Source organism: Lissotriton helveticus, chromosome 5_1, assembly GCF_964261635.1.
Source record: "Lissotriton helveticus chromosome 5_1, aLisHel1.1, whole genome shotgun sequence".
Classification (NCBI taxonomy): Eukaryota; Metazoa; Chordata; class Amphibia; order Caudata; family Salamandridae; genus Lissotriton; species Lissotriton helveticus.
In genome coordinates this window covers 257,895,344-257,908,309 of record NC_136065.1, presented here as the reverse complement: position 1 = coordinate 257,908,309, position 12,966 = coordinate 257,895,344, and the positions used below count along the sequence as shown (strand labels likewise).

General features: G+C 45.7%; 1 protein-coding gene across 1 annotated transcript in view; it reads right to left on the bottom strand.

Annotated features, from left to right (window-relative positions):
* The window catches only part of LOC144752438 (uncharacterized), a 408,565-nt gene that overhangs the window by 315,821 nt on the left and 79,778 nt on the right, over positions 1-12,966 (bottom strand). The window contains exons 13-14 of the mRNA XM_078640369.1: positions 12,827-12,892; positions 9,828-9,893 (exon numbers count right to left, since the gene is read on the bottom strand). Coding sequence (XP_078496495.1) covers positions 9,828-9,893; positions 12,827-12,892 — 132 coding nt within the window. The remainder of the gene's footprint in view (positions 1-9,827; positions 9,894-12,826; positions 12,893-12,966) is intronic.

Genomic DNA, 12,966 nt, shown 5'->3' with positions numbered 1-12,966 from the left:
GAAAGTTTTCTCAGGTGCAATTTTAGTCTCTCTGACCAAATCAAGTGCAGTGGTGTCCTTATGTCCACAAGGGCAGACCCATATAAAAGCAGTTTTGGACATGCTATAAGGGTATTATACTACATTTGTGAACCAATAATACAGCATTACATACTATGGAAGATCATCATTTTATCACCAACAACAGTTAATGCTAATTCCTCATTGTTTCTGAAAAATAATTTTTATTATCTTGTTTAGGTCAAGCAGAAATCATAGTCGAGTTCTGCCGCTCATGTCGACACCCTTAACAAAGCCATCAAGTTCAAAGAAAAAAAAGTTCTATTTGCACCCTCCTACATCTCTAACAATAATCATCATTTGGCATTGTAGAATGTTTGATGATAAGGGGTTTTAGATATATTATGCCGTAATTCACCGGGTGGCCCATTTAGGTTACTGAAACTGAAATCACTCATGTCTTGTACATTTTTACACGGAAATTTCCGACTTTGAAATGTCAGCAAAACTTGTGGGAATTCTCTTTCTGCATGTAACTCCCCATTTTGAGCTATGACTGTGTTAATATCTGAATTTGTGGTACTGTCACTCATTTCATATGAATCCCCAAGCGAATTTGAAAATTCATGGTATGAATAGTAAACACCACTATTAACTCATCCCCTATAATGAGTCCTCGTAAATATGCTAGCCTCAGGTTTCACTGTGGCAAAATAGCTTGAAACTGGGTTTATGGAACAGCAAATACTTATCCTACAATCTGTTATCAATGACAGATACAAAATACATGTAAAGAAATACATGTGTTTAAAAGGTCACATACAGGAAACTGAAAAAGAACTTGGACAGACAGTACCTCGTATCTGAGGGGTGGGCTGGACTGAAAGACCAGGAGTTATGAAGAATAGATAAGAACACCTAAACCAAAGAGCAGAGAGGTGACTAGTGTGAAGAGAATGGCCCGGAACAGTTCATACTATGTGCCCAAGTTAATGCACAAGACTTTAGCCTGATTAAGCTCTGAAATGTGTGCATCAACAAAACCAAGATGGTGCAGAAGATTAAGAATCTAACTGTGGAACCAGGCCGGGTCTTTCATAGATAATGAAAATACAACTGGGTTGTGTCAGTTGTGCACTATCCTTAATTAGGTATAAAAAAAGTGACATGTTAATCACAACATTTCATAGCAGAAAAATAAAATTCAAACATATGTATATACATTCTTCAGATTTTCTCGCATGAGACAGAAGAGACAGATCAATGTTCTTTATGCATCCGATCATCTGTTTATTCAAAACCAAATTTTATCATCAATGGAAACATCCAAATTGTCATCAATGGACACAGCCAATTGTCATCAATGGAAACAGCCAACACGTGTTTCGTTGGTACAAATGAGTACTATAACTTCCTCAGGGCTGAAGACCGGTTAGGATGTGATGAAATGATAATAAGGACAACGAATGAAAAACGTTATGGACCTATAAGACCATAAACAATCGTAGGAATCAGATTTGCCGCAAAGTTGCAAAATAGGCAAACTGTAACAGAAGACGTCATGCCTAATATGAAGAGGTAAGAAGTCCACACAATAAATTTGCTAGATGGGGATTGCAGGGATGTGTTACAAAATGAGCATATTTTAGCCTGTTAAAGCAAAATGAAGCGTCTCTTGAAGGAAAATAAAATATATGCGATGCACTCTGGAAAAATCGAGACCAGACGCACATCCGGAGTCAAAGGAAGACAATTTAATAAGTTTCCATGGCGTACATGTAATCACCACAGTTCTGAGTCAGACAACGCGAAGCCGCATGATAACGGGGCAAACCGTTTGCCCCGTTATCATGCGGTAACATATAGTTTCTTTTCCTTTAAGAGACGCTTCATTTCGCTTTAACAAGCTAAAATAGGCTAATTTTGACCGTTGTGACAATTACGCTCCACCTCTAACATTGGAAACAGTAAGCTTTTTTAAACCACTTGGTACGTTTTGAGCTTCAGATTTTTTACATCACCATTATTTGCTTATTGTGACATTTATGTTCCTACCTCGCGCTATATCCCCTGTATTTTTCTTATTTCTTTTTAGACAATTCCCCTGATGAAGGGCTATGCTCGAAATGCATAGGGGATGCATTTATGAATGGCGAGTGAACGCATGGCATTTGTGAATTGCAACTATGCAGAGAATTGTTTTGCAATTCTACATCGTTTGATTTAAAAACAAATTAATGAAGATTGGTTCAAAATAAACCATTCCTGAATTGAAAGACATTGGAGATTACTTTTTTTTTTTTTTTTTTAAAGACCTTTATTGACCATTTGCGAACAGCACACAGCTTCTGGCCTACAACCTCTGGGGCCGGCCGCCACTTTATCGTATGTATGCATTATACATTTGCTTACACAGCCTGTATGCTGCCACCCCGGAGGTGCAGCGGCGTTGAACATGTACATGTGCATGTGGTTCGTGCTCAGCGTGCGGATGTTGACAGGTCTACTTTTTATTTTATAACAATAAACAACATTAACATGAAGTTGCCACTTTTGGTCATTCAATCGACCTGAAACGAGCGGAACACCCTCAGTTCGATTTCAATCACCAGGCGTCCACTTTATGTGTGTAAATCTAAGACCACTCAGGGTGCCCATTAGCGTTTGCCACACTCAGTAGGGTGATTTTACAGGACAATCAGTAAGTACCTTCCAGTCCTCCTCCCCTTCTCTTCCCTTCCCCGTCATTGAACTATGCAGTCCCTCGGGTTTCCATCCTTCCCTCCCCCACATTCCTCCGTAGTCGTCCCCGCCCTCGTCATCTGATGTCAATATGTCTTCTTCCTCCAGCGGTTCGCATATGTCCCCCCTGTACACGTTCCATGGGGTCCAGATCTTGTTCCATTTACGTGGGCATGCTCTACTGGTGTATACCGTCCGCTCTACGATCATAACCCCATCCATGTTGGAGCACCATTGTGTCAGTGTAGGGGTGTCTGCCGCTCCCCATTTCTGCGCTATGTCGCGTTTAGCTATCATTATGCCTATCATGGACCACTGTTGTCCGTGTCGCGTAAGGTCATTGGGCCCCCATATGTTGAGCAGGCATTTCCGTGGTTCGGGGATCAGGGATATCCCCAGTGTTTGAGACATAGTACGCATGATTTGCCTCCAGAACTCCTGAATGCTAGGGCACTCCCAAATAGTATGAAACAATGTCCCCTCCTCCCCACATCCGCGAAGACAATAGGGAGTTTGTGCCCTATGTATCTTATGGAGCATCGTCCTCGTGTAGTATACCCTATGTAAGATCTTGAGCTGTACAAGCCGAAACTTTGCCGAAACGCCAGCCTCCTTAGGTGACGCCAATGCTTCATTCCATTCCGACTCATCTAATTCGCCCAGATCTTCCACCCATTTGTCCCTCAGCTTTATTGTTGGATCCATAAGGGTATTGATCAGTTTGCGATATGTGAGTGATGTCGCCCTTTCCTGCATAAAGTCCGTAAGAAGGCGGTCCTCGAGGGGTGATGCCTCTGGGACTTTCGTGCCACTCGGAATGACTGACAACAGAGCGTGCTGTATCTGTGTGTATCTAAACAGTTCTGTGGGCCCCAGCTCATATCTCTGCCGCAATTGGTCAAATGGGATCACCGTGTCTTTTTCCCACAGATCCCCCACTGTAGACAGACGAATGGTGTCCCACAGTACGAACCCCTTACTACGCCTCAGATTGCCCAGCGCCCGCGTGTCCCACAGCAGAGTAAGTTTTGTAATTTTCCCTTTCCATCCCAGTTTTGGTTGTGCTGTATGCCACAATGCTACCGTAAGCTTGGTGGGCCCCATGAGCGGGCGCATTTTTCGTTGGTCGTAGAGAGGAGCCAGTAGGGTATCAGTACCCAGCTGGTCTCTGTCAGCCCTGTACGCTGGGTCATCCTGGGGTACATGCAGCCACTGGTTGATGGGCTTCAGTTGGGCGGCCCAGTAATAGAGTTGGAGGTTTGGCAACACAATCCCACCATCGTACCACCCCCTATGCAGTTTGGCCTGGGCTATTCGTGCCGGGCGGTTGTTCCACATGAGGCCGGCTATTGACGCCGACACCCTCCTAAAGTATCTTACGTCTACTGGGTATGGAGTATTCTCTAGAATATACAAGAATCGGGGCAAGGACATCATCTTGTATAATGCTACTCTGCCTAGCAATGTCAGTGGTAGCGCCGCCCAGAATTTAACATCCTGCTTCAATCGCTCCAACGGCGGTGCGAGGTTCTTCTGGAAGAACTCAGCCGGATCCTTCGTCACATGGACGCCTAAGTATTTAAAGGAGGTCCCCGCCATTTTTAGGGAGCACGTGTCGGCCAGTGTGGGAGTCGAGCCCTTCAACACATATAGTTCCGACTTACTCCAGTTCAAAGTGTACCCCGATATCTTCCCCTGCTTGTCGCATAACGACAGCAGCGCCGGTATACTCCGTTCCGGGTCCGTCAGATACACCAGCATATCGTCTGCGTATAGAGACAGGCGGTTTTCCCATCCCTCCGACCAGGCAATCCCCTTCAGCAGTGAGGTGGAACGTATCCGATTCGCCAACGGTTCTATTGCGATCGCAAAGAGCAATGGCGACAGGGGACAACCCTGACGTGTTCCCCGCCTTAGCTGGAATGTTCGAGAAATATGGCCATTTGCCACCACCTGAGCCACAGGCTCTGTGTATAATAGCCGGACCCAGGCCACAAATTTAGGGCCAATCCCCATTTGTACCAGGACCTCGAACAAATACTGCCACTCCACCATGTCGAACGCCATCTTTGCGTCTAGCGCCAGTACAACTGCAGGTTCCGATAGTGTGTCCACTCGAGCAAGCACACTGTGCACCCTGCGCAGGTTGAGGGCAGTGTTGCTGTGTGGCATAAAGCCTGACTGATCGGGGTGTATGAGCTGTGGGAGATGAGCCATCAGCCGGGTGGCAAGGTGTTTAGCCAAGATTTTAACCTCAGCATTGAGAAGGGAGATAGGGCGATAAGATGTGCACTCTTCCGGCTGTTTCCCGGGTTTGGGGATGGCGACAATGGTCGCCGTCCGTTGATCCAACGGAAGTTCGGCCCTATCCAGGCTGTCTAAGTACATAGCCAACAGCAGTCCACTGAGGCTCTCTGACGCGGTCTGATACCATTCTATCGGGATACCATTTGGTCCCGATGCCTTCCCCGGCTTGATGGCATGTATCGCCTGTTGTATTTCCTCCTCTGTGATGTCCTCCTCTAGCTCCGTCGCCGCTTTCGGCGTGAGTGTCTGGTGTGGGATGTGTTCCAGCGCTGCGCGCGCCATCTCTGCCGACACCACCGATCCTGGCATATATACTCCCTCAAAATACTCAGCTAGGGTCTCCGCTATCTCCTCGGGGCTCGTGTGCACCTGGCCCTGTTTGTCGCAAATGCGCTGTATTCCTCTGGCTCCACCCCCTCTCCTGTCCAGCCAGGCCAGCAGCTTCCCTGCCTTATCCCCTACGTCATATATTCTGTGGGCCGTCTCTGTTATCTGAGTCATTGTCCGTTGCTTTACATGTTCCCTATATTGCTGTTGCTTTAGGAGCAGGGCATGAGATGTTTCCGGCGTCGGGTTCGTTTCATGTGTCCTATTTGCTGCATGTAGGGCCAGTTCCAACTCGGACAACTCACGCTGTCTCTCTCTTTTATGACCCGTTATGGATGTTATGGCCTGTCCTCTCAGCACCGCCTTATATGCCTCCCACAAAATAGCGGGGGACTGTACAGAGTCAGTGTTCTCCGCAAAATAGTGTGTCGTTGACATCTTGAGTGCCTTTCGCACCTTAGGATCCTTAAGATAGGACGCGTGTATTGGGTAGATTCTCCTACGTGATTTCTCTTGCGTAGATAATGTAAGTGTAACCGGGGAGTGATCTGATATGCCCCTAGGGTGTATATCAACAGTTTCCACGTATTGTATCCCCCCCTCCTAGCGTTAAAAAATAATCGATCCGTGACATGCTGTTGTGTACCGTGGAGTGGTAAGTGTATTGCCTCGCGGCAGGGTGCGTGTATCGCCATATGTCGACTAGCCCCATTGCGGACAAAAATCTCTGCATATGTGAAGTGCCCCCCGCCTGTGCCAAGTCCAGGAACCTATCCACTAGGGAGTCTACTGCTGCATTAAAGTCCCCTCCTAGGATTATGTCACCATCGGGCAGGTCTAATAAGAACTCACCCAGTGCCGGAAACATGACCGAGTGCAGTGCCGGGGGTATATACACTGATACCACATTTAGGAGCCTCCCTTCCCACTGCCCCTGTATTGCTTCGAAGCATCCCTGTGCGTCTATCTTAGTGCCTAGCGTGATGAAATGTGCTGATTTCCTAACTAATATGCCCGTGCCCCTAGAACCTGTGGTAAACTCTGAATGCACCTCCATTTTGTAGCCTTTTCTGTCAAGAGCCTTGGTTGTACCCCCTGTGAGATGCGTCTCCTGGAGGAGTACCAGATTCGGTCCCTGCCTTCTCACTGCATTCATTACCAGCCCTCTCTTTATCTTATCGGCCAGTCCCCTCACATTCCATGACATGAGCCGGAGAGGCACCACTCGTGATCTCAGCATCCCCTCCTCAGGTGTCTGTACTTGGGGGTCTTGCATTGTCTGGCTTATATCTGTGACATTGTGTGTCAGATCTCATTTCAGGGATGCAACCGGCAAGTGCTCGGTCGAAACCGTCCCTGTGGCCTGTTACGTAGTGTGACCTTATTCGCGGAACTTCAGCAAATTCTAAACAAGCCCTCCCCTCCTCCCCCCTCCCTGCCTCCCTGCTTAACGGGCCTTCAACCGCCCGCCTCCCCAACTGAGCAGAGTGCTTAACCCATCCCCTGAACAGTTTACTTGCGCGCTGGGGTGGAATGTCCTCCGGAGCAGGCAAACTCCCTGCCCTCCTACGAGCTCCCCAGGCCAGTGTCCAAGCGTGACCGTTATGCAGAGTTCTTTAGGTTACAGCATAGTGTCCAAACACCGGAGCATTAAGATTCCACTCCTCCTTCTGCTCCCTGGAGTTCGGGCATTGGTGACCTACTCACTCCCCCCCTTCCGGACATTTGTGATCCCGTTTGACTATGAACCCGGTGGTTTCGGGTGCTTGTGTTCGAGCGGTGAGCTTTTCCTGCCGGCCTCTATCCCTCCAGCCATTCCTGGGCCATATCCGGCATTTAAAAAAAACAGACCTTGTCCTCTGCTACCATGCTAAGACGCATCGGGAACAGCATCGAATAGGGCAGTTCTTTAGCCCGTAGCGCCCTCTTAACATCCAGAAAAGTTCTCCTCCTACGTGCCACTTCGGCAGTGTAGTCTGGAAAGAAGGCGATCGTGGAATTTTGGATTTGGATGGCTGGAGAGACTCTCGCTGCCTGCAGAATAGTATCCCGGTCGCGGAAATTGAACATTCTCTCCAGGACTGGTCTCGGGGATGCCCCCGGTTTTGGCTTTCCACCGGGTACCCTATGGGCCCTCTCCACCGAGAAGAAGTGTGAGAGGCCATTTGGGTTTAACTTTGTCTTAATCAGTTCTTCCACGTAGAGATCCATTGCCCCTTTACCTTCCGATTCCGGAATACCCAGTATTCGGACGTTGTTTCTCCTCGAGCGCCCTTCCTGATCATCCATCTTTTCTCTGAGGGATTTGTTCTCCGCCGCCATTTTCTCCATTGCCACTTGCAGCTCGGATACATCTCCCACCAGGGATTTCGTGACCACCTCCACTTGCTTCACTCTCTCATTCATTTTCTGAAGGTCTGCTCTGATCAGGGTGACCTCTGTAGCCGTAGATCCCACCGTGGTTTGCACCTGTGTCAGTGCACGCATCACATCTTCTAGTGTTGCCTTTTTCACCCCATCCCCTTCGTGCGTTTTCCCCGTGGAGTTGCGAGGTTCCGCCTGGGGAGGGTTGGTCTTATCGTAGGCGAACTTGTCTAGTTTGGCCTGCGTTGAATTATGTTTGGATCCCCTGCCCGCCATAGTCTTTCTTGGGGCTGCCTCACACCCTCGTTGCGTGGTTGCCGTGTCCCTAGGATCTTCCTGTGAGTCGCTCCCTTTCCTCTCCGATCACAGCCTCCGGGTTGTGTGAGGGCCTTTACTCGCCAGTGCAAGTCGTGGCGTGAATCGGCACTGTGGGATACGCGCCGTGCTTTCTAGGAACGCGTCTCTCCTTGAGGTAGTAATGTGTCGGTGACACTCCCGCCAGTCTTTCTCAGGGCCCCTGTTGTTGCGCGTGGGTGTACTCCTTGCAGCGTCTCTGCGGTACTCAGCAGCTGCCTGCCCAGGGCATTAATCACTATCACCCCTTCCGCTAGCCTTCCGGGCCCCTTCACGAGGTGATATGCTGCTATATTGCAGGCGGAGCTTACTGTCCCGGGGCCTCGGCCTTATCACGGGTGTGGTCTCTGTTTATGTAGTCCGTCGCAACCCGCCTGCAGTACTTCTCTCCCCAGGCGTTGCAGTACCCTCCAGCTCCTCACCTGCGTGACTCCCCTGCCCAACACCGTGTCATCTGTGGGCCAAGAGTAGTAGCGGGTCCAGTTTGTGGCCGAATGCGATGTGGGCGCTATGTCCCGACTCTAGTGGGCTCAGTGATGTGCCAGACCCTCACCGCCTCAGTCCGCCCATGCGCCTTTGCACTTGTCTCTCCCTACCACTCCGGTGTCTACTCTATAGTACCGGGAGGGTTGGCGCCCCAACACTGCTGCACTCCTGTGCCTCTAATGCCTCTTGTGCCTCTTGCCGTGTGGGCCACGTCCCACTCTCTCTTTTCTGCCCGGAGTTCCGAGCTGTAGTGCTGTCTCCAGCCTTCCTTCCGGTCTCCGTGTGGTGTCGCTCCCTCCGGTACTCTCCGTTCGGCGGCCGATGTTGCTACGGCTCCGTCCGTCACCAGCGCTGCTCTCCGTTTCAATTTCAGCGCCACTTCCGGCGCTGACTCCCTGTCCCCTCCTCACTTCCGCCCGGGCTCTCCTGAGGGATAGTCTGCCGCTCGCCGCCTCCTCTAGGCCCCGCCTCGCCGGATTGCAATTTTGCGTTTCCCGGTGTCGGCCGGTTGTCACGTTTTCTCCGCTGGGCACCGCTTGGTCCTAGACCTGTGTCGCCCCTCCGGAGTGTATTTAGGAACGGATTAGTGTGCCGGATTGTTGTGGGAGATCGCCTCGCTCCTAGAGCTCCTCCGCTAAGCCGTCGCCATGATCGGCTGCTAGCCACGCCCCCCTGGAGATTACTTTGAGATTTTCACATTTCAAGGCACTTTCACACTCAAGGAGGTCTCGAGATTCATCTTACACAGTGTAAGATTTTTTTTGTGGGTCCTTTCTTACACTTGCCAGGTCCTGCTTTCTCTCTTAGTGATGGTTTTTCTGTTTTTCTCCTCCTCTGAGTTTCTGCTTTTGTCTTTTCCTTCTTTTTACTCTGTGAATGTCTGATGAAGAAAAATAGGAGCTGGTCGCCAAAAATGAGTGTCAGTGGCCCCACCAACTCAAATGAAGCACTAATAATTGGAGAACGGTGTGTGAATAGCATGAAGAGAATAGCCTGGAACAGTTTCTGCTATGTCAATGCCCAAGACTTCAGCCTCAATAGGTTCTCAAATATGTACATCCGCAAAACCAAGATGTTTCAGAGGGTGTAGAACCTGAGCTCGGGAGCAGGTCCTGATCTTTTCTGTATAAAAGTCAAAGTGTGTCACTAGTGTTCTCTCTTAGTATGATAAGCATGGCCAACTCAGTGCCAAAAAGGGTATTCTTCAGCATTTCACAAATGCTTATTAACAGACTTAATATACTAACCTCTTCATTGAATGTTTTCTCATTTGTCTGATCCAGCTTCTGAACTGTAGCACTGGGTGCAGGTGACTGGAAGAAACCAAAAACCAGAGCTAACATTCACAACAAAAAATGATGTGTGCTTATCATTTTGCATTTCGTTTACCAACATCATAGAATTGCATTTGATGTGATCACTGGGTTTGTTTCTAACCCTGAACACTTTACCAGTGATGGAGCCCTAAGTGTAAATAAAAAATAATGTCACAAATGGAGGTATGCGATTACCTCTCCAAAAAATGAATTTGGCTGATGGGAAATGGGCAGGTGCATGAAAATCCTAAATAAATTGCACGGTATATAAATAATAGCTGAAAAGAACAGATTTACAGAAAAGTTCACAAGAATATGGAAAATGTTTTCAATACTTTCATATATAGAGTGCTGAAGTGGTGCTAAAAGAGAAGGAAAGATTTGGAACAAAGACCTAAAGCAGAGAGAGTCTTAGAGAATTCTAAGAGGAAGAAATAAGGTCAAATCACATTGAATGGTTTGTCAAGTATGGATATTTAACAACATGAACAATTGTATAAATGTATTCTGCTTTTAAGACGTCCAAGCTCATGCACCTGCGCTTAAATTAACGAGAATCTGTTTGGGCTTTTAGCATAAAACAGTATAAATATTATATAACAAACAACTTACTGTGTCCCTCATGACCTCTTTACTATCTACTGCACTAGACTGAATCTAGTGGTAAAAGAGAACATCAGAAAGAGTTCTTGAAGAATGACAAACTATGAGAATTAATGTAGAGTTTTTAGAGGTGTGGGTTATATGCAGTGGTTGAAATGGAAAAATAGAAGTGCAGGTACTCTGTGCCAGAGTACCCACTTTTTTCAGAGAAGTGCCGATACTCTCCAATTCAAGCTATTGCTGGTACTCTCAACATAAAAAAGTGCTGGTATTCTGTACTAGAGAGTACCGCCCCATTTAAAGTACTGGTTATATGTCTCTATAACCCACACAACAGCAGAGGTACCCTGGTTAGGTATACAACCTTTACAACACAACTTTTACCACGACCTACCATTACCACGCATTTTTTACAGCGCAGGATCCATTACAACGCATACCATTACCACGCATGTATTTACAACGCAGGTACTTTTACAACGCATACCATTACAACGTAAGTATTGGTAAGTATATTATTTTATTAAAAATATTATTTGGTTTTTTTTGTAAAGGGGTATTTTTAGGGTTTAGGGTCAGTTTTCAGTTTTTGGGTAAAGGGGTATTTTTAGGGTTTAGGGTCAGTTTTCAGTTTTTGGGTAAAGGGGTATTTTTAGGGTTTAGGGTCAGTTTTCAGTTTTTGGGTAAAGGGGTATTTTTAGGGTTCAGGGTCAGTTTTCAGTTTTTGGGTAAAGGGGTATTTTTAGGGTTTAGGGTCAGTTTTCAGTTTTTGGGTAAAGGGGTATTTTTAGGGTTTAGGGTCAGTTTTCAGTTTTTGGGTAAAGGGGTATTTTTAGGGTTCAGGGTCAGTTTTCAGTTTTTGGGTAAAGGGGTATTTTTAGGGTTCAGGGTCAGTTTTTAGTTTTTGGGTAAAGGGGTATTTTTAGGGTTCAGGGTCAGTTTTGGGTTTTTGGGTAAAGGGGTATTTTTAGGGTTCAGGGTCAGTTTTTAGTTTTTGGGTAAAGGGGTATTTTTAGGGTTTAGGGTCAGTTTTGGGTTTTTGGGTAAAGGGGTATTTTTAGGGTTCAGGGTCAGTTTTGGGTTTTTGGGTAAAAGGGTATTTTTAGGGTTCATGGTCAGTTTTGGGTTTTTGGGTAAAAGGGGTATTTTTTGGGTTCAGGGTCAGTTTTGGGTTTTTGGGTAAAGGGATATTTTTAGGGTTCAGGGTCAGTTTTGGGTTTCTGGGTAAAAGGGGTATTTTTTGGGTTCAGGGTCAGTTTTGGGTTTTTGGGTAAAAGGGTACAGTGTAAAAATTAAATATAATTAAATTTAAATTACATTAAATTAAATTGATTAAATTAAATCAAATTAATTAAATTAAATTACATTAAATTAAATTAAATTAAATTAAATTTAATTTAATTAATTAAATTAAATTTAATTAAATTACATTATATTAATTTTAATTAAATTAAATATTAAAAAATATTATATACTTACCAATACTTACGTTGTAATTGTATGCGTTGTAAAGGTATATGCGTTGTAAATACATGCGTGGTAATGGTATGCGTTGTCATGGATCCTGCGTTGTAAAAAATGCGTGGTAATGGTAGGCGTGGTAAAAGTATGCGTTGTAACGTCATACATCCCCCTGGTTAAGATAATACCAGACCAAGCTAAAACCAGTGTTGAATGTAATGTAAAGATAATATATTACATTTGTGACACAGTTGTACAGCATTACAACATGGAAACGCTTATCATGTTATCACCAACAAATAGCTTGTGCTAATTCCACATTGAAAAATATATATTTTTGGGAACTTTTTGGTCAAACAGTAATTATTAAATACTTATATGATATACCCTCTTCTTAGCTAAAATTGGGGTAATACCTTGAATTCCATGTGTGGGGTTTCTATCACCAATTCATGGTGCTGTTACTTGACTCTCTAAATGGGTCTGAAAGTTTTAATATGAGTAATGAACTCACATATGAACTCATTCTGTATAATCGCGCTCAGGAATATACAAGGTTCTGTTTTCTCTGTGGAGAAATACCCTGAAACCGAGTATAAATACAGACGAAGGAAATAGTCTGGAATTGTTCTTACTATGTACCAGGGTCATTACACAAGACGTAAGTCTCTGTGTGCTCTGAAATGTGTGCATTAGCAAACATAGAAGGTACAGACGATGAAGAATCTAACATGGAGCCCAGGTCTTTCTCTGATAGTGAGTGTGTCTCTGGCTCTCTCTTTGTGTGATAAGCATGAGTGACACACTTTCCGAATATGATACATTTACGTTTTTCACAGATATATATATAGGCAGAATATACTAACCTGTTCAATTGATGTTTTCTCAGCGGTTTTAATTTGCTTCTGCACAATGATATCAGAAATAGGTCGCTGGAGTAAATAAAAAAAAACAGTAACATTTACAAAAAGACACAATAATGCATACTCCTCACATTACAAATTGC